The 19,838-nt window shown below is 42.8% G+C and overlaps 2 protein-coding genes and 1 long non-coding RNA gene across 5 annotated transcripts in view; 1 reads left to right on the top strand and 2 right to left on the bottom strand.

The window, feature by feature from the left end:
- Positions 1-3,887, bottom strand: part of LAMA4 (laminin subunit alpha 4) — a 161,516-nt gene extending 157,629 nt beyond the window's left edge. For 2 of the 3 annotated variants that reach the window (XM_074397586.1, XM_074397587.1), the window contains exons 1-2: positions 3,764-3,887; positions 3,279-3,606 (exon numbers count right to left, since the gene is read on the bottom strand). In XM_074397586.1, coding sequence (XP_074253687.1) covers positions 3,279-3,473 — 195 coding nt within the window. In that variant the 5' untranslated portion in view covers positions 3,474-3,606; positions 3,764-3,887. Of the gene's footprint in view, positions 1-3,278; positions 3,607-3,746 lie in introns of all 3 variants that reach the window. The other variant, XM_010346489.3, reaches the window with a different exon arrangement.
- LOC104652645 (uncharacterized) overlaps positions 1-19,838 on the top strand; it is a 75,659-nt gene that overhangs the window by 14,361 nt on the left and 41,460 nt on the right. The window lies entirely within an intron of this gene.
- On the bottom strand, positions 16,603-17,052 carry LOC120362997 (large ribosomal subunit protein eL31-like). Its single transcript, XM_039467214.2, has one exon. The coding sequence runs from the start codon at positions 17,041-17,043 to the stop codon at positions 16,666-16,668; it is 378 nt and encodes a 125-aa protein (XP_039323148.1). The 5' UTR covers positions 17,044-17,052; the 3' UTR covers positions 16,603-16,665.

Here is a 19,838-nt window from a genome sequence, read left to right as displayed (position 1 = left end):
TCCATCACCTTCCACTATGCCCTGTCAGCATAGTCCTTGACTTCTCAATGTCTCCGAGTCTCCGTGTGGCTTCTTTCCAGCCACACAGTGTACAACCTTGTGTTCTTGATCTTGATTGTTTCCTACTTCTTTTTGACGGACAAGAATCTCACTCTTCCCAAGGACATTCTGATACTGGCTTTTTGTGGGGGTGTTCCCAACTTCCTTCCTACCTCCGCTCCAGTTCTTTTGCGTATCTACCATATTTATGTTAGTCAAGAAGACTTCGGCTTAGTTTTTCTTGCTATAGTGTGTATGGCGGAATGAATGGACTTTCTTTTCCTAAATGTGACATATTAGAATAGATAAACATGATTGAAACTGCCCAGTCTCCCCTTTTGGGAATCACCTGTTGAGAATCACTGTACTCACTATAAACTCAGCAATAATGGACTCAGTAGATTGCTTGTCAAGAAGCAAAGGTGCGAACATCCTCCCCACAACTAGTATGGAGTTACCCACAGGTGCTCCTCTTTTCAAATACTTTGCATCCTGGGGGAAGCTTGGGCTTGTTTTACAAGGAAAAGAGGAGACTTCCTTCTTGGTCAGCCAACAATCTCTATCCTTTTATTCTGCGTGCATTTCATGTATGTGTTCCCCAGCTCACATGGAGCAACACAGCATGCCAGAGTTCATGTCTTGGATTGAGTACTCAGGGATGGAGAGCACACAAGCTGGGCTATTGAGGAGCTTAGGAGAACCTCAGGAAGGCCTTCAGCCAAGCACCTTCCACTGCTACATGCTTGCTTTAGTATTTATCTTCCTTCCCTCTGAAGGAGAATTGCAGAATAACCATTCATATAAATCCAAGTAAAGAGAATGTGTTTTTAGAATATCCTCCAATCCACATGTTAAACCTCTCCCATGAATAATGTGTCCATGTTCTCCTTCTCTCTCCATGTATACATAAATGAAATCTCCTGAGCCAATCCAGTGAAGTGTTTGCCTCATGTTATTAAGTCTCCGGAATGTATTTGGTTTAAGGTCTGCTTACTGGCTATAAAGAGCATGAGAAACCTAACGGTGGGGCGTTGGGATTGCCATGGGACCGCAGGCTAACTGGGGGCTTTATGTGAAACTATGCAGTGGGAATATAATTACCTCAGTCCCACCCTTTCTACACCACATACTTTGACCTTCCTGGAATGACTAATATCTTTTTTCTGTTTTTCAAAACCGAAGGCCTCCACTGGCATTCTGAACCTATTAAACTCTGACAGTATTACAAATTTAACTCAGTACATGACATTTTTTTTCCAGTTGGAAGAATATAGACAAACAGATATAATAACATTAAGTAAAAGAAAACCATAAACACAAGGTTCTAAGGAATATTCTCAGATAAGGGTTTCTTTTAACCTAATCATCCACATTTTTAATAGTAACGATTATAACAAATCTTGGCATACACAAAGCATTTATACCATGTCAAGCACTGTACTAACTGCTCTATTTTATCTAATTTCATTACAATAACAGTGTGAAATATAAAGCAGACATCAATAAATGGTGTCAGTTTCAGTTTATCTGCAATCTTCATCTGCATCTGTAACTTGCCTAAGGTCAAAGAGCTTGAAATTTCAACTTGGGACCATTAGACTGAAATCCTACAATCTAAAACACTTTGCTGTCCTGTTTTCCTATTATTTCACCAAACATATGAGCACATAAGAAATTTCCTAGGGTCTCAACATTAAGTTTCTCTAAAACTCAAAAATTACTTTCCTAATTTTTTGTGGGATGAGAGTTATAAAAAACAGCTGCATATAGCTTGTCTCTTTAGATATAATGGATATAAATAAGGGATGCCCAGATAAATTTGAATTTCAGATGAACAATGAAAACTAATTTTAGTATAAATATGTCCTCTGCAGTATTTCGGCTGTGACAATAATTCACTCATTATTTACTGGAAATTCACATTTAATTGAGTGACCTGCAATTTATCTGCCAATCTTACTCTTAAGCATTTCATTCAGGGACTTTCCAAGCTCAAAGCAACAGGTGGAGATAATGCTTCCCTGGGGTTAATTGCAAGCCTGTAGAGAAGCAAACCCTCCCATTGCCTGAATTCCCTCCTGGTCTGGCTTCTCCCCAAGTCTCTGGGTATGAAGTTGACCAGAAGCCATGCTCCCTGTTTCTCATGGAAGCTACATTTTATAACACAGTGAGAGCTTGGTATATTCTGACGTTGTCTTCTCTCTCTCTTTTTAGGGGAACGTGGGTAGGGCTTACTCTGAAAAAGGATCACGTTCATGCACCTTATTTTTAATCATCGCTAATTAATAACTATAACTGTACTAACAGAATTCATAGCAAAAACCCATGCATCAGTGATGTTAGAAATGGTGTCACTCCACATAACTGTTTTAGTTGTAGGGTTGCTGTAACCATAGCTATAGAGTGTGGTGTTTGTTTTGTTAGGTCAATTGCTCCTTCCTTTCCCATGAACTTAGGTGACTTCATTTTCCCCCTTGCTGGCATCTCCCATGTAAAAGACACGCTGTTGTCTGTTTCAGTTCAAGGGGTCTCTTAAATCACTTGTTCTGGATTCATTCTCCTTCACCAGATCTCTACGTTTCGGTTTTACTTTCAACTTAAAAGCTATTGTAAGGCATTCAAATAGCAGCTCTTTGAATACACATATTATCAATAGCATACCCCGAGGCTTGATTTTAATGGAAACATCTTGCTTCTGGAATATAAAGGCTCGTTTCTATTTAAGGTATCCTCTCAGCTAACAGCTTCTTTCATGACCAGCCACTCTCACTCACCCCCTCACTTTCCCTGCTGCAAAAGACTTCTTGTCTAATATGAGACAAAAAAGATCCTGCGGTAGTGTTCCTACGGCCCTAACAGCACAGAGGAGCAGGAAGCCAGTGACAGGGCACACACGTTAAGCGCTGTGGCTTGACAAGATGACTATTGGGACACGCAAGTGGCAGAAGTCACCGATGTGTTGCTGCAGTCCCAGGTGAGGGTCTAGCAGAGGGACTCAGGGCACCAACACATGCACCCCCGCCGGTTTGAGCAGACACATTCCGAGCCTCAGCTTTCAACTCTCAACATCCAAACGCAACGTACAAAGGAAAACTCTTTACTTCAAGTTTCTGAACTGACCCAGCCCAGGTGAAACTCTCTAGGCAGTAGGGAAAGAGGCTGAGAGAGAGAGAAGGACGAGCGTGGCGCGGCCCGCGGGGCGCAGGTGCCCAGCACGGTGGCCACGACAGACACTGTACCTCAGCCGCAGGCGGCAGGCGTCCCAGAGCCACGCGGGGCTCGCTCGTCTCAGGCGGGTCCTGCCTGCCAACCGCTGAGCTCCCTTCGATGTCCAAAGGAAAAGCGTGGTCGTCCCCGGACGCGGCGCGGGAGCAGGCAGCGCCCCAGAGGAGCCCCAGAGGCAGGACCCAGCGCCAGGCTGAGCTCAAAGCCATCTCTCCGCTGACATCCAGCGGGGCTCTTCCAGGGCTCGGGCGCTGTGGGTCTCCGTGGGTGCCCCGCGCGGTGCGGCGCTTATCTTCCCTCCTCTCCGAGTGCAGTATCCGGAGGTGGCAGCGCAACCAGCAGCTTGGGGGAAAAAGGGAAAGTGCGGGCGTAAGGGAGAGTCCCAGCCTCTCTCTCTCTCTGTCTTCCCTTCTCCCCCCTCTCTCCCGCTCCCTCTTTCACTTTTTCTCCCTCCCCGCAGAGGTTCTGGCTCAAAAACCTACAGACGGACGGAGCTTACAGTTCGGCATTAAAAGGCAGACGGATGCGGGTGAGCCCCGCCAGCGCCAGGCCACCTCCGCTCCCTGGCTGTTCGGGACTGAGGACTGCGCTGTCCCGGCTGCCTTCTCACATTCATTCTCACCACTCCCTTTTCACCTTCCACTCCCAGGCCCTCCCACCTAACTTGGCTTTTCAGACTAGGAGGTCCGCCTTTCCCCGCGGCCTCCCCTCCCCTCTCAGTTTGGAGCCCCTCCAAGAGCTCCACATGAATATTCAGCTTTTGTGACCGCTTCCTCACCGCTCTCATTTATGTAGTCAAGGTGCCGGATATCTTATCTATATTTACATAGACTTTTTCTGCGCCCCCTCCCCACCCCCAGCTAGTTTGCAGGAAAGTGGGTGGAAAAGGGATTCCAGGGCAGGAGCCAGAAGTATAGGATCTCTGAAGGCAGAGGGTCAGGGTGCCCACTTTCTTCAGCAAGGTTTCTTGTCTTTTTCTAGGGATAGACTGTTGCACTCTTTGCGCTAATAGCTTCTCCTGAGATTCACTGACCACCCCTCTTCCTCCCTACAGTCTTCACCCAGAGGGCTTGGGCGAAGAATATGTTTCACTGCAGTGCTGGAAAATGACTTCATTACTCAAATGCATGAACTTTTATTTACAAAGAACATCTTGTTTTCATCCTAAAGAGGTGCTTTGTAAGGGACCTGGAACAAGGCTTGCAGTGTATGAGCCTGTCAAATACACTGCCCACAGCCCCGACCTCTTCCTCTTGGCCTGTAATCTCATGCCTACTACATCTGTCTGAATCACGTAACCTTTCCAAGACTTCAGGGTGAAGCTGGGCCACAGTTATGCCAGGGGTGCCCCTGCAGATGGAATAGTGGCTGTGACAGCTGATAGGTACCTTTGTTTACATTGGCTTCAAAAAAGAGCTCTAAACATTTCCACAAGATCCAACCACGGCTTAAAAATGGTCAGATGAGACAACCATAAAATGAAACCCAGGTAAGCCTCTAGGTATTTGAAATAAAGCATTTTCATAAAACCTAATCATTAGCTCCTTTTCATAGAACAAAAGTCATTTTATCTAAGGATAAGCAAAACCATTTATTTTGCACCTATCATGTGCCAGACACTTGGCATATGCTATTTGTAAACCTCACAGCATTCTTGCAAAGTAGTATTAGTACTTTCCTTTTATGGAAAAAGAAAGTGAGGTTCAGAGAGACTAGGATATTTGCCCAAGGTCACACAGCTGGTGGAAAGCAGAGGTGGAGTTTGGATCCTGGCTTTACTGATCCAAGAGCTCTCTTCTACGTCTATATACACCACACTGCAATTTCAGAATAATGAGCATGAATTCAGAGGTGGGAGGAGAAATGGTCACTTTTAGTTTTTGAGTGCCTCCTATGTACAAAAAATATTACATAAATTGTCTCATTTAATTTCATCCTCATGATAATCCCGTGAAGTAGGGATTGTCATACACACTTGGCCATGGGTAAATGGTAAAAATACTACTATAGCCCAGGTAAATCTGATGCTAAGCTCTTTGATTTTAAATAATAAAATTGTGTGACACAAAAGTACTGAAACCTACTGGGCTGCGTTAGCAGGAGGTTAGGAATTCTGAGTCACAGGATGAGACAGGAGATCAGCATAAGATAATAGGTCACAGAGACCTTGCTGATAAAACAGCATGAGATAAAGAAGGCAGCTAAATCTCACCAAAACCAAGGTGGTGACCTTGGTCATGCTCACTGCTCATTATATGCTAATTATAATGCACTAGCGTGCTAAAATACTCTCCCACCAGCACCAAGACAGCTTATAAATGCCAGGGCAGCATCAGGGAGTTACTTTATGTGGTCTAAGAAAGGGAAGAACCCTTAGGTTTCTGGAAATTGCTGACTTCTTTCCCAGAAAACTCCTGAATAATCTACACTCTGTTTAGCATATAATCAAGAAATAACCATAAAAATAGGCAATCAGCGGCCCTTGGGGCTGCTCTGCCAATGGAGTAGCTATTCCTTTATTCCTTTACCTTCTTAATAAACTTGCTTTCACTTTACCCCATGGACTCGCCTGGAATTCTTTGTTGCATGAGATCCAAAAACGTTCTCTTGGGGTCTGGATTGGAACCCCTTTCCAGTAACATTTTCACTGAATTATTATGGGTAGTAAATGAAAGAATATAAATAAATATTAACACAGACTAGCTTGTAGTCAGAGCTCAATAAATACTGTTTAATTATACAATAAACCCTCCTTTAACATTATCTATACGTTCTTGGAAACTGACTTTAAGCAAAACAACATATAAGTAAGCCAATTTTACCTTAGGCTAATTGATATAAATAAGATTTATTTAAATTCTTATGACATAGTTCTGGTCACAAAAACATCATCAAACTTCTAAATAAAGACCAGAATGCTTCTAATGGTAAATATGAAAATAAATGTGAGCTATACATACATTTCAGGAAGTTAATAAAAACAAGTGAGAGAATTATTTACCCAATGTTTGGCAAATCAGTGAGTGATAGCAATCATAGTGGTGGTGGGTTAAAGCAAGGAATAAATGTTTAAAAGCAAAAATTCATTGCAGCACTGTTTACAATAGCAAAGACCTGGAACCAACCCAAATGCCCAACGATGATAGAGTGGATAGGGAAAATGTACACCATGGAATATTATGCAGCCATCAAAAACGATGAGTTCACGTCCTTTGTAGGGACATGGATGAACCTGGAAACCATCATTCTCAGCAAACTGACACAAGAGCAGAAAATCAAACACCGTATATTCTCGCTCATAGGCGGGTGTTGAACAATGAGAACACATGGACACAGGGAGGGGAGCTCTACACACTGGGGTCTGTTGGGGGGAAATAGGGGAGGGGCAGGGGGGTGGGGAGGTGGGAAGAGATAGCATGGGGAGAAATGACAGATACAGGTGAGGGGACGGAAGGCAGCAAAGCACACTGCCATGTGTGTACCTATGCAACAATCTTGCATGTTCATCATATGTACCCCAAAACCTAAAAAGCAATTAAAAAAAAAAAAAAAAGAAGCACCTCCTACCACCGTGCAATTCAAAGAAACCCAACAACAAATACAGTGGGCTCGCCGAATGCTTTCATGCAGCATTGTTTATTATCATGCACCTGTATGATTATTGTAGACTTCAAGAACTTTTATTTGATAATATTTTTTGTTTATTATTCCTTCATTTTCCAATCTGCTTCTTCCAACTCAGAGTTTTGGGTGGCTGGAGCCCATCCTGGCAGCTCAGAGTTCAAGCTGGGGATCCTGGGGAAAAGGCCATTCCATCACCGGGCATATTCACACACACAGTCACACTCGTTAAGACTGGAACCATGCAGACATACCAAGGAATGAGCACATCTTTGGGATGTGGGAGGAAGCTGGAGTACCTGGAGAAAATCCATGTGGGAGAACATGCAAATTCCACACAGACAGTGGCTCCAGACAGGAATTGAATTTTTTTTTTCTCACCAATGTGATGACAAAGCAATGTTGAAAGAAACAATGTTATTCTGGGACCTGCCTTACTGTATTTTCAAATCTTAAAGAAGAACAAAATGACTATTCTAAAAGAGGGAAGGCAACCATGTTTATTTATCCTGGTGTAGGTAACCTCCCATGTGTGAGAATAGCTGTTCACATTTCTGGCTGCTGGGCCCTTCCTTGCATTAACCATGAATGAGGCAGTCATGGGCCACAGAGTCAGAGGTCAAGTAGACAAGGAGAGAACACGGCTGACTAATTTATAGCAAATTAGAAGGCAGCAGAACAAAGGGAATTACCTTCTCACCAAAAGCCACTCCCTGACCACCAAAGGTTTGAGTGCAGGAGGATTTTATTCCTGCTACACAGACAACTGGGAAGCATTTTCAATGTGGCTATTTATTTATTTATTTATTTATTTATTTATTATTTAGAGATGTCTTGCTCTGTTGGCCAGGCTAGAGTGCAATGGCACGATCTTGGCTCACTGCAACCTCCATCTCCCGGGTTCAAGTAATTCTCTGGCCTCAGCCTCCCGAGTAGCTGGGATTACACGTGCCCACCACCATGCCTGGCTAATTTTTTGTATTTTTTTTTAGTAGAGATAGGGTTTCACCATGTTGGTCAGGCTAGTCTCGAACTCCTGACCTCGTGATCCATCTGCCTTGGCCTCCCAAAGTACTGAGATTACAGGTGTGAGCCACCGTGCCCAGACTGCAGCTGCTTTCTTATCACAACTCTCCCTTTCTCTCTCTTCTGGGATTAGGGCTGGATGTTCATCCAGTCCTTTCATGGACGTCATCATTTTTGGGACATCTATTTACCCCATGGTGAAAGGAGTGCTACTCCATCCATTATCCACAATGCATAGAAGACAGCATAGACATTCAGAGAAGCTCACAGTGCCTCCAAGGACACTAAGCCAGTTAGTAAAAAATGAGGGCCCCCATGCCATCCAACTTCCAGACCAATGTTTTCCCAACTAGACCAAATTATTTTTAGTTCTGGCAGCAGCAGATCTGGTGGTTTTGAGGCTTTATCATAAGAAGCTTCTGGAATTCCCTTTTGAGTCCCCTAGGGCAGTCATCATCCCTTTCAGTGCTTGGCTGTTAAGCCTGTCCTCAGCATCCAAGGCTCTACTGAGGGTGTTATTAACACATCCCATATGCCCTTCTGTAAATAGAAAGTCACGTCAGATGCTATTTTGGATTTGTAGGTGCTAATCTTGACATAACCAGACAGAGGATTGTTGTGGGGACTGTGTACTAGTGACAATAATTTTGTGATGAGGTCAGTCAGAGAAGCAAGTATGAACTGAGCTATCCCCCACCATGAGGTCTCTAACTAGCACTCAAGTAGTGGGACTGGAGAGTGTAAGATGGCATCTCTTTTTTTCCTGCTAATCCTGGTCTCCAAGATTCTGTTTTACAAGCGGCTCTGGTGGATGTTTGGGCTCTATGAGGAGGAGCTGCAGTGAGAGTGCTGGGAGGTGGATAGAGTTTAAAAGATGTTTCCCTTCTGTGAGTTTTCTCAGGCTTTTTTTGAGGATATGGATAGTATGTCCTATCTATGCTTCCTTTTCAGTCACAGACTCATTTGGCTTTCAGTATATGCTAGCAGCATTCTTCATCATTTATTCTTTCATCCATCTATTCCTCCATCCATCTACCCATACGTTATTTATTTATTTTATCATCATTTATTAAATAGCTCAGTACATCAGGCTTAGATGCTGAGGATAAAATGCTAAAAACATCATTCTATCATGGAGTGTTTTTTTAGAGTCTGGTGGGACTCTGTAAGAAATGCAGTGATTAACAGGAGTTCAATGAGATGTGTAGAAAGGCTTCTGATGAAAGATGTCAAACAAGCCATTTACTCAGATGCAGCCAGGGTAAGTCAGGGAGGCTGGAGAAGAAGAGGGTGACTGGGCTCAGTCCGAACTGGTGGGAGGAGGGGGAGGATGGTCCTCTAGGAGTGAAGTGCAGATGCAGAAGGACAGACAAGTCAGGGCACAGTGGCTCACGCCTGGAATTCCAGCATTTTTGGAGGCTCAAGCAGGTGGATCACCTGAGCCCAGAAGCTTGAGACCAGCCTGGGCAACATGGTGAAACTCCATCTCTACAAAAAAAAAAAAAAAAAAAATACACACACACACACACACACACAAATAATAGCCAGGTGTGGTGCTGTGTGCCTGTAGTCCTAGCTACACAAGAAACTGAGGTGGGAGGATCACCTAAGCCTGGGAAGTTGAGGCTGCAGTGAGACTGCACCACCGTACTACAGTCTGGATGACAGAGTGAGACCTTGTCTTGAAGAGATAAAATTAAAATAACAGGAACAGACACATCAGAGACCATGATGTCATGGAGGGTGGGAAAGCCATGCGATTTCCAGATGCTCTCTGAGCCCCTACTGTTCACAGGGTACTGTCTCTGCTGTCAGGCCCACAGAGTCTGCAGGAGAAGAAAGAGATTCCCCAGTATCCTACTGCTCCCTTAGCCCTGCCTGCCAATCCAGGCCCGGTGAGCAACAGAGGATCCTTCCCCAGTGCAAATCTGAACACTGGGAGCTCTTAGTCCTAGTATTTATGCACTGCACAAAACCCCACTAAACCTGAAGGGAGAGAGAACAACTTTTAAAAGGCCTCCATCCAGCTCCTAGTACCCTTGCTGTTACACCTCCTCACACAGCCTGAACTTCCACCAAAGCCGTTCATAAAAGAGAATCTCAGTCTGAGAGAAGAATCAGCAGAAAAAGAGACACTGTCTTATAATTTCCATTTCTACCGCTGAGTACCAGTTAGGGCACATGGTTGGGGAGAGGTGGTGCTTGCATCTCTGGCTGATCTCATCATAAAATTGTCTTCACTGTTTTTTAGGTGAATAAATTTAAGCCTAGGAATGATGTGATCATATTTGCATTAATGTTTTTTTTAATTGCATTTTAGGTTTGAGGGTACATGTGAAGAATATGCAAGATTGTTGCATAGGTACACACATGGCAGTGTGGTTTGCCGCCTTCCGTCCCCTCACCTGCATCTGTCATTTCTCCCCATGCTATCTCTTCCCACCTCCCCACCCCCCCGTCCCTCCCCCATTTCCCCACAACGGACCCCAGTGTGTAGAGCTCCCCTCCCTGTGTCCATGTGTTCTCATTGTTCAACACCCGCCTATGAGTGAGAATATGCGGTGTTTGATTTTCTGCTCTTGTGTCAGTTTGCTGAGAATGATGGTTTCCAGGTTCATCCACGTCCCTACAAAGGATGTGAACTCATCGTTTTTGATGGCTGCGTAATATTCCATGGTGTATATGTACCACATTTTCCCTATCCACTCTATCATCGTTGGGCATTTGGGTTGGTTCCAGGTCTTTGCTATTGTAAACAGTGCTGCAATGAACATTTGTGTGCACGTGTCCTTACAAAAGAATGATTTATAATCCTTTGGATATATACCCAGTAATGGGATTGCTGGGTCAAATGGGATTTCTATTTTTAGGTCCTTGAGGAATCGCCACACTGTCTTCCACAATGGTTGAACTAATTTACACTCCCACCAACAGTGTAAAAGTGTTCCTATTTCTCCACATCCTCTCCAGCATCTGTTGTTTCCCGATTTTTTAATGATCGCCATTCTAACTGGTGTGAGATGGTATCTCAATGTGGTTTTGATTTGCATTTCTCTAATGACCAGTGATGATGAGCATTTTTTCATATGTTTGTTGGCCTCCTGTATGTCTTCTTTTTTTTTTCTGAGATGAAGTCTTGCTCTGTCGCCCAGGCTGGAGTGCGGTGGCACCATCTCTGCTCACTGCAGTCTTTGCTGCTGGGGTTCTAGTGATTCTCTGGCCTCAGCCTCCCAAGTAGATGTAATTATGCCCCCATGCCTGGCTAATTTTCTAATATATATAATTTCTAATTTTACTATAATGACTTTATCTGGTACATTTACATTTTTTTACAAAAACTAGCAGGGGGTGGTGGCACACGCCGTCCCAGCTACTTGGAGATGCTGAGGCAGGAGAATTGCTTGAATTGGGGAGGTAGAGGCTGCAGTGAGCCAAGATTGCACCACTACACTGCAGCCTGGGTGACAGCAAGACTCCATCTCAAAAAAATAAAAATAAATAAAAACAAAAAATAAAAAAAGAAATAGAAAAAGGAAAAGAAATTACATATACCAGAGTAGGTGGAAATAATGTTACTAGAAATCATACTACTCTGGGGCAATAACTTACAACAATGAAAATGCTTTGGTGTAAATACCTTCAGACTTCCATGACATCTGTATTAATGTATTCCATCTATTTTTATATTTTATTATATATATTATATATGTTTTATACATATTCTTTTTGTCTATTCCATATTTTCTTTTTTTTACAAAGATGAATTAAACCATACGGAATATATGTCAACTTTTTCTCCCTGTCACAGTAACTCCAATATGTAACCATGAGTAGCTTGCACTGTTCGGATGTGAATTTTGGGAAGACCTTCTGGCATGGATGGGGTCTGGAATTGAGGGCAGTGCTGAGAGACCAGTTAGGAGGCTGGGTAAGCCCTTTCTTCTCATGCAAGCTCTGTGAATCCCAAGGGCAGGAACTGTACTCATGAACTGGGGACTTGGGAGGCATTTGGGGATTATAGTAGCAATGAGTGGGTTGGCCTGATGGAGAATGAAACAGATGAGAGCATCGTCCTAATGAGGATTATTGACCAGTCTCTGCTGTGGCCATCCCTTTAGGTCTAATAGGATAATTACTTCAACAGCCCCAAAGGAAAGTGATAAATGCTCTGTGTAATGCATTCAATAGAGAACAGCAGGTGTCAACATCAATTAGCTTAGTGATGAGATCAATATAACAGAGAAGCTCCTGGGACTTGTTAATAAAATGATATAATTAAGAAGAATGAAACAACTTTCAAAAAAGGAGGCCTAAGAAACTGACTTTTTGTGTTCATACATCCAGCTCAGCTCCCAGTACCACAAAAGAACTGTCCATTAAGATCAGGATTGCTGTCAGCATGGTGGGAGGATACACAGGATGGAGTGTTAAAATTGGTTCTAACCTGCTCTGTGTGAGCAACTGCAGAAGCTAGTCTGTGAGATTTTTAACTCAAAAACTCTACAATGGAAAATGCATGCTGGACATGCTTACTTTAGGAAATCAATTGACTTCAGAAGAAACTTTGGAAGTAGAGAGAGCATAACCTTGATAGTGCTACAAATTTCACAGTTTTTAATAATTCAAAATTGATATATATTTGTTTCTCCTCCAAGTGAGAGTGACCTGACTTTAAACACCAAGTGTAGACTCAGAACTTTAGGAGAAAGGTTCCTGTATCACTGTCCACCACATCCCTTATTCTTTGAATATTTAACAATTGAAATAAGATGTTGAATTCACCATCCATTCATTCATCATCCATTTATTCAACAAATATTTTTCAGATGTCTACTTTGCAAGCTGCATTTTTCTAGGCTCCATAGCAAAGAAGAACTCAGACAAAAATTCTTACCTTCATGGAGTTTACATCTAACTGAAGCAAGGTAGAAGAGAGATAAACAATCGACAAGGGAAATGTATAGTAGGTCACATGGTAAATGCTTTAGAGAAAAAGAGCAGAGCAGTGGGTAGAGCATGCAGCCCGACCAACATGGGCAAAACCCCGTCTCTACTAAAAATACAAAAATTAGCCAGACAAGGAGGCACACGCCTATAATTTAAGCTACTCAGGAGGCTGAGGCACAAGAATCTCTTGAACCTGGGAAGCGGTTGCGGTGAGCAGAGATGGCACCACTGCACTACAACCTGGGTGAGAGAGCAAGAACTTGTCTCAAAAAAAAAAAAAAAAAAAAAAGTCACCATGGAGGCTTCACTGACAAGATAATATTTCCGCAGAATCTGGGATGTGAGGTGGCAAGCCAGGCAGCTATTAATGCAGAAGAGCAGGGCAGAGAGAAGAAACAGAAACTGGGTAATGGAAGGGAGGAAGGTGCTTCTCTCACTGAGGAATGAAGTAATGGAGGTAAAGCATAGCTGGAGATAAAGTCAGAAATGTAGGGGCTGTGGGGAGGATGATTATGTAGGCTCTTTGGGATCATTATGTACAAAGAGTGGCTTCTTCCCTGAGTGAGCTGGGAAGAATTTGGAGGGTCTTGTGCCTAGAAGTGACATAACAGTACTTATTCTGTCTGTGATGTGGGGAGTAGATGTAGGGAAAGAGGTGAGGGAAGAAGTAGGGAGGCTATTTTAAGGCTATTCTAATAATACAGGTGAGCCATCATGATGACTTGGGTAAGGATGTTGGCATTATATATGAAAAGCAGTTGAATTCTTGATTTATTTTAAATGTAGAATCAATGGGATTTGCTGGATATGGGGTATAAGAGTATGAAAGAAATCCAGGATGATGTACATGGTTTTGTCCTGAGTAGGCTGGAATGACTTATTTGCCATTATCAGAATGGGAAGGACTATGGGAAGAGCAAGTCAGGGTAGTGGAGACATGAAGAGTTTAGTTTTGAACAAGACTTTTTTGAAATCCTCTCAGATCATATTCTTACACTGTATTCCTTACTTAAAGATTCTTTTTTTTTTTTTTGAGACGGAGTTTCGCTCTTGTTACCCAGGCTGGAGTGCAATGGCGCGATCTCGGCTCACCGCAACCTCCGCCTCCTGGGTTCAGGCAATTCTCCTGCCTCAGCCTCCTGAGTAGTTGGGATTACAGGCATATGCCACCATGCCCAGCTGATTTTTTGTATTTTTAGTAGAGACGGGGTTTCACCATGTTGACCAGGATGGTCTCGATCTCTTGACCTCGTGATCCACCCGCCTCGGCCTCCCAAAGTGCTGGGATTACAGGCTTGAGCCACCGCGCCCGGCCAAAGATTCTTATTTTTAAAACATTATATATCCATAATGTGCGATGCATACTTTTGTTTTCCCTGGGATGTATCAGGTGCAAGGAACTGTGGATAAAACTATAGGACAACCTTACAGTCTAGAAGAAAGATTTGTAGCATGAATTCCAGTGTCTACAATTCAAGTCAGTCAGTGCTCAAGATGGGTAAAAGGTCCATAACCCTTGGGGGAGAAAGCAGGAAGGAATCCCTTTGAACTCCATGAGAAGAGAAGGCATTAAAGATTTGAGCTGGGCCAAGTGCAGTGAGTGGCTCATGCCTGCAATTCTAACCCTGTAATCCCAAGAGACCGAAGAAGGTAGATCGCTTGAGCTCAGGAGTTCAAGACCAACCTGGGCAACATGGTGAAACTCTGTCTCTACAAAAAATAACAAAAATTAGTTGGATGTGGTGGCTAATTTTTAATTAGCCTGTGATCCCAGCTACTCAAGAGGCTGAAATGGGAGGATTGCTTGAGTTCAGGAGGTGAAGATGGCAGTGAGCTGAGCCGAGATCATTCCACTGCACTCCAGCCTCGGAGACAGAGGAGACCCTGTTTCAAAAAAAAAAAAAAAAAAAAATTTGAAGATTTGAGCTTGATCTCTACACATGTATAGGAATTAGATGTGGGAAGATGGGTGGGGGAGGTTCATGAGAAAAGGAATTTCTGGCAAATGGAACAGCATAGGCTCAAGTGTGGGAATGGAAAAACACATTCACGTTTAGGCGAAAGCAAGTTGGCAGATGGCTGAGCGCTATACAAAGCAGGTTTGGGGGAATAATGGGAGATAATATAGAACCATAGAATAGGTAGGTATAGCCTGATTACAGTTTGCTCCTATGAGAAAGAGAGATCACCAGAGAGTTAAGAAGGGTTCATTGAATAACCATGTGAGGTTGCACTGCAGCACTGCAGTGGAGAGAGACTAGAGGCTGGTCCAGCCAGGAGATTGCTGCAGTAATAATGTAGGCCCCAGTTCATTTATGAACTGTCACTGTCCCCTGAACACAATGTGCCATCCCTAGGCTAATCCAGACGTAGTGCAGACATCTGATTTTGTAAAACCACCATTTCCTTGAAACCGAGGTGAATTTTAGCTTAAATGGAATCAGTCAATGGAAGGATAGGCCAGGAAAGAAGGCAGCACTTGATACTGGTGTTTCCCAACCAATGCACACTGTGTGCAGTTTGCCAAGCCACAGGCTGGCTTCTCTGCCAGAAGAAGGTGTTGCCTGACAGCAATTCCTATGAGATAGCTTCTTCCTCTTTTTACTTTTTTTTTTTTGAGGGGCAGAAAGTAAGACGGGGCAGCACAGTAGAAGCCCTTGTGAATGCAGGGGTCTTCTGGAAAGAGAAGTTCTCATTCTTTGGAGGAGCTTCCCAAGGTGGACAGCTTTTTTCTCCTTTATGTGATAGAGAGACTTTGTTGCCCTTGGAGTTGTTGACAGCCTCAGAGGAAGCCAGGTTTAGCAGAAACTGACCCCACAAAGGGCAGAGTGGAAGGAGATGAGAAAATGGGTCCCAGAAGATGATATTTAGCTCTGGAATCTGAACTTTCCAATTTCACAAGTCCAAAAATACCCTTTATTGCCAAGTTGAGTTAGATTTTCTGTTACCTGACAACAAAAAGGTTTCTAACTGATACAAGAACAGTAGGAATTTGAGAAATATGCTTTTGGAAGACACTGTGATGAGTGAATCAGTGAGAAATAGGAGGTAGTTTGTTGAACAGAAATGTTTTTTTGGAGGAAGTCCTCAGGAAAGCAAAACTAATATACAGAGTATCTTGATTTCCCACAATTCATCAATCCATTAGACATTCATTAAAAGAAAAATTAGATGGTAAAAACTCAGCCTATGGATTCGGACTGTAAATCTGTGTATTGTAGTCTGTTTTTATAGCCTTCGATTCTCCAACTTATCAGCTCTGTGAACTTGAGAAGTTATTTCATTCTCAAAGCCTCAGCTGCCGCATCTGTAAAAAGGGAACTGTACCTATCTCATAGAGTTTTGGTGAGTGTAAAATAAAATCACATATGAAAATTGCCCAGAATAATGCCTGGCATATAGAGAATGCTTAATAAACCTTAGCTGCTATTATTATTGCTGCTACTACTAATATTAATACTTAGTTACATGTCTGATGTGTTCTGGAGAAAACTAGAAGACAGAGGGGTAGGTCGATAACTATAACTTCAGTAGAATTTTCTGTTGCCTATAGCGTAATGCATAAATATTCTTGTTTTCTTTCAGTCATTTTAATATTCAGAAGCTATAACAACAATTATAGATGCATTATCATCAATGTGGTATGTAATATTTGTTAAGGTTTCTCAGAGGCTGCTAACGAGGCTATCACATGGTTACAGTCTCATTAGGGGCCAAAGACAACATCTAGCCCTTGAATACAGATTCTTTTTTTTTTTTTTTTTTTTCAATTTTTAAAGTTTATTTGATGTATTTGATGATCAGCGATTAGTTCTCATCCACATTGACTGTCTGTAGATTTTTGAAAGTGGGAACAGGTACATAGGTAACCGAAGTATAGAGCTTATTTGGTGAATCTTCATCCTCATTACGTTTTCTGGACAACCGCACACGGATTCGGTATGGGATATTCCTTATTCCTTTGGCCCAGACAGCTTTGTTGAGCCTGGTATCAATGCGCACATCTGGAGTTCCCATCTCCTTTATAGCAAATTTCCGAATCTCTTTGAGTGCCCGAGGGGCACGCTTCTTGAAGCCCACTCCATGGATGCGCTTGTGAATGTTGATGGTGTATTCTTGGGTCATCACCTCGTTGATGGCAGAACGGCCCTTTTTCTTCTCGCCACCCTTCTTTGCAGGAGCCATTCTGTCTGGTCCGAGGTGGAAAGCGAGTACAGATTCTATCTTAATTCTTAGCACTATCCAGATAATTCACGGCTTCAGCCACTCTATCCTTAATTACCTGGCTCTTTCAGTCTGTAGTGATTTTAATCCCTCTGTCCTTAACAAACTCAGTTCTGTATCTGAATTTTCATTTGTAGACTCAGACATAGTAAAACTCCCTAGGAATAAGTGCTTAAAAATGAATAGGCTTTTCTAGGAGACTAGACCATAATTTCGTGGACAGTTTCCTCTCTGACGTTGTCAGGCAGTCAGATTCAGACTCTACAATTACTAAAGGTTTTTAGAATTATGGCATTTTACATTGGTTTTAACTTTTCATCATTTTGAGTATGCAGAATACTATCACCTACATTGTCTCAAATAATTCTCCTGACACCTCTGCGAGGTTAGCATAATTATCCAACTTGAGGCTGAGAGGCAGAGTCATGAGTGAGCAGTAAGTAGAACATGACCCAGTGGCTGATCTTCAGGTTCCCAGGCTGATGCAGTTTCTTCCCGGTCCTTCTGGCTCCTGAAGCTATCGACCTTTGACATTTTAAACTTTACAACTTAACTTAAGTAACAGCTGAGCAGCAAGAATACAAAGACAGTAGGGTTCACAATTTCTGTCCATCCGATTTTGAGGAAGAATTCATAAATTATCATTCTTAAATTAATAATTATTAGAAAACAAGAACACCAGTGACAAGAAGTCGATTGTGGGCTAGAGGGAGAGAAGGATCCTGTGATTGGAAGGAGGCACGTTCCATCTTTAAATTACTGAATAAAAGTGAAGGCTTGTTTTCTCTGTCTTTATTAATTAGGATGTCGGAGCAAAGAGAATTTAAAAATTGGGCTTGCCATGGCTCAGGCTTGTAGGGAAGAGATCTTCCTGGTGAATATGACATTTCAAGGTCATATCAAAGACCTTGAAATGAGCATTTCCTCCAGCCAACTACTAAAAATGGGCCGGTAGCATTTTTGTGCTTAACTAAGCTGGATAGCCTTTGGGAAAGGGCTGGTGCAATTTTTAGCCTGGTGTTAAGATGAATGATGATGAACAGTTCCATCAAGGGCATGGGACAGAGCACACGGAGGAGAAAAGGCTCCTGACTGGGGCCTGGAAGCCTGGTATTTGCATCCCAGGGTTGCCTCTTGTGAGCCACAGTCTTGAGCCGGTTTCTTAAGCTCCCTGGCTTTCACTTTCCCTGCTATATGAAATGAAAAGTGAGACAAGATGAGCCTGGGGTCCCATTCAGCTTCAAAGCTCTGATGTTCCTGGAAAGCACCTATCCCCAGTCAGGGACTGTTCTGGCCATGGCCAAGAGCAGATGGATGGTTTAGAAAGCAGAACACAGAGGACTATTCCACTGTGTTAACCTGCTGAAATCATTAAACCCAGGGTCTGGTGATTTGTGCCCAAAGCTATATTTTAGGTGCCTGAAAAAAGCCTGTGGACAGTTCATGTAACAAATTTAATGCAACAAAAGGAAGAGAAATATGAGTTATTACTTTAAACTCTGCCAGATTCAGAACTGTAGGCCAGAAAAGAAATAATTCTGCTTGAGCCAACAAAACGAAAAAAAATTAGGAACTATGTCTCTTGTTCCTGATTCACTCCACTGTGATATAGCCCTCCACTGGCATTATGGTGTGTGCTTCCTAGAACAATAGGCTATCAAATAATGTAGTGCTACAGATGGAAAAAGACCAGACAAATGACACAGGACACTGCGACAGGAACTTGTGACTCTACCAGCAGAACAGGCTAGTTTTTCTCAGCCATTAGTTCACCTGCAGGGTCATTTAAAAAAACATTTACTGAGTAACAGTGTTTCAGTGAAGTTGAATTTTATTCCCTTTATTTAGCCTCTGTTTTCTTTTTTTTTTTTTTGGTTTTGTTTTGTTTTTGAGATGGAGTTTTGCTCTTGTTGCCCAGGCTGGGGTGCAATGGCGTGATCTCGGCTCACTGCAACCTCCACCTCCTGGGTTCAAGCGATTCTCCTGCCTCATCCCCTTGAGTAGCTGGGATTACAGGCATGTACCACCATGCCTGGCTATTTTTGTATTTTTGGTAGAGATGGGAATTCTCCATGTTTATCAGGCTGGCCTCGAACTCCCGACCTCAGGTGATCTGCCCACCTTGGCCTCCCAAAATGCTGGAATTACAGCTGTGAGTCACTGCTCACGGCCTGCATCTATTGTTCTTAGCTGTGAATGATTTTATTCTTGCTATTTGCAAGGACCCTAAATCTATTAGGTTGGTGCAAAAGTAATTGCTGTTTTTGCTGTTGAAAGTAATGGCAAAAACTGCAGTTGCGTTTGCACCAACCTAATATAATTACAAATGGTAAAAAGCAAAAGGGAGAAATATGACAAAATATATGTGAACTCCACAAATCCAAGGCCAAGTGTAAAACAAGCCTGTCTGAACTGCATAGGAAAGGAAGCACCTGCTTGTGGCAGGATGCTGAGGAAGATGGAGGATCAGTATGTAGGCAATTTTTGCTGTAGATTCTTTGCTTATTCATTGATTTTTATGTAATCCTGACACAGACTAAGTAGAACCCAGTTGTTCCTGGAAAATGTTCTTATTTAATGCTATGAAATAGCTGTGAAGCCCAGATCATTAAGCAGTTTTGAGTAGCATCTATGTCCAAAGTAGGACACAGGCAAACCCAGCCCTTCTGGTCTACGTGTGACAGTCATGAGGACAAACCCACAGCAAGAAAAGAAATTTAAAAATAAACAAAAAACCGTAAGCCAGGAGCATGAAA

The sequence above is a fragment of the Saimiri boliviensis genome, chromosome 4 (assembly GCF_048565385.1).
Source record: "Saimiri boliviensis isolate mSaiBol1 chromosome 4, mSaiBol1.pri, whole genome shotgun sequence".
In the NCBI taxonomy this organism is placed as follows: domain Eukaryota; kingdom Metazoa; phylum Chordata; class Mammalia; order Primates; family Cebidae; genus Saimiri; species Saimiri boliviensis.
Note: the sequence above shows the minus strand (reverse complement) of the source record. Positions and strands in the feature narration are given on the sequence as shown.

Bases quoted from the DNA above. Each gene is read 5' to 3' on its own strand.
- LOC120362997 (XM_039467214.2), bottom strand. From the start codon at position 17,043: ATGGCTCCTGCAAAGAAGGGTGGCGAGAAGAAAAAGGGCCGTTCTGCC.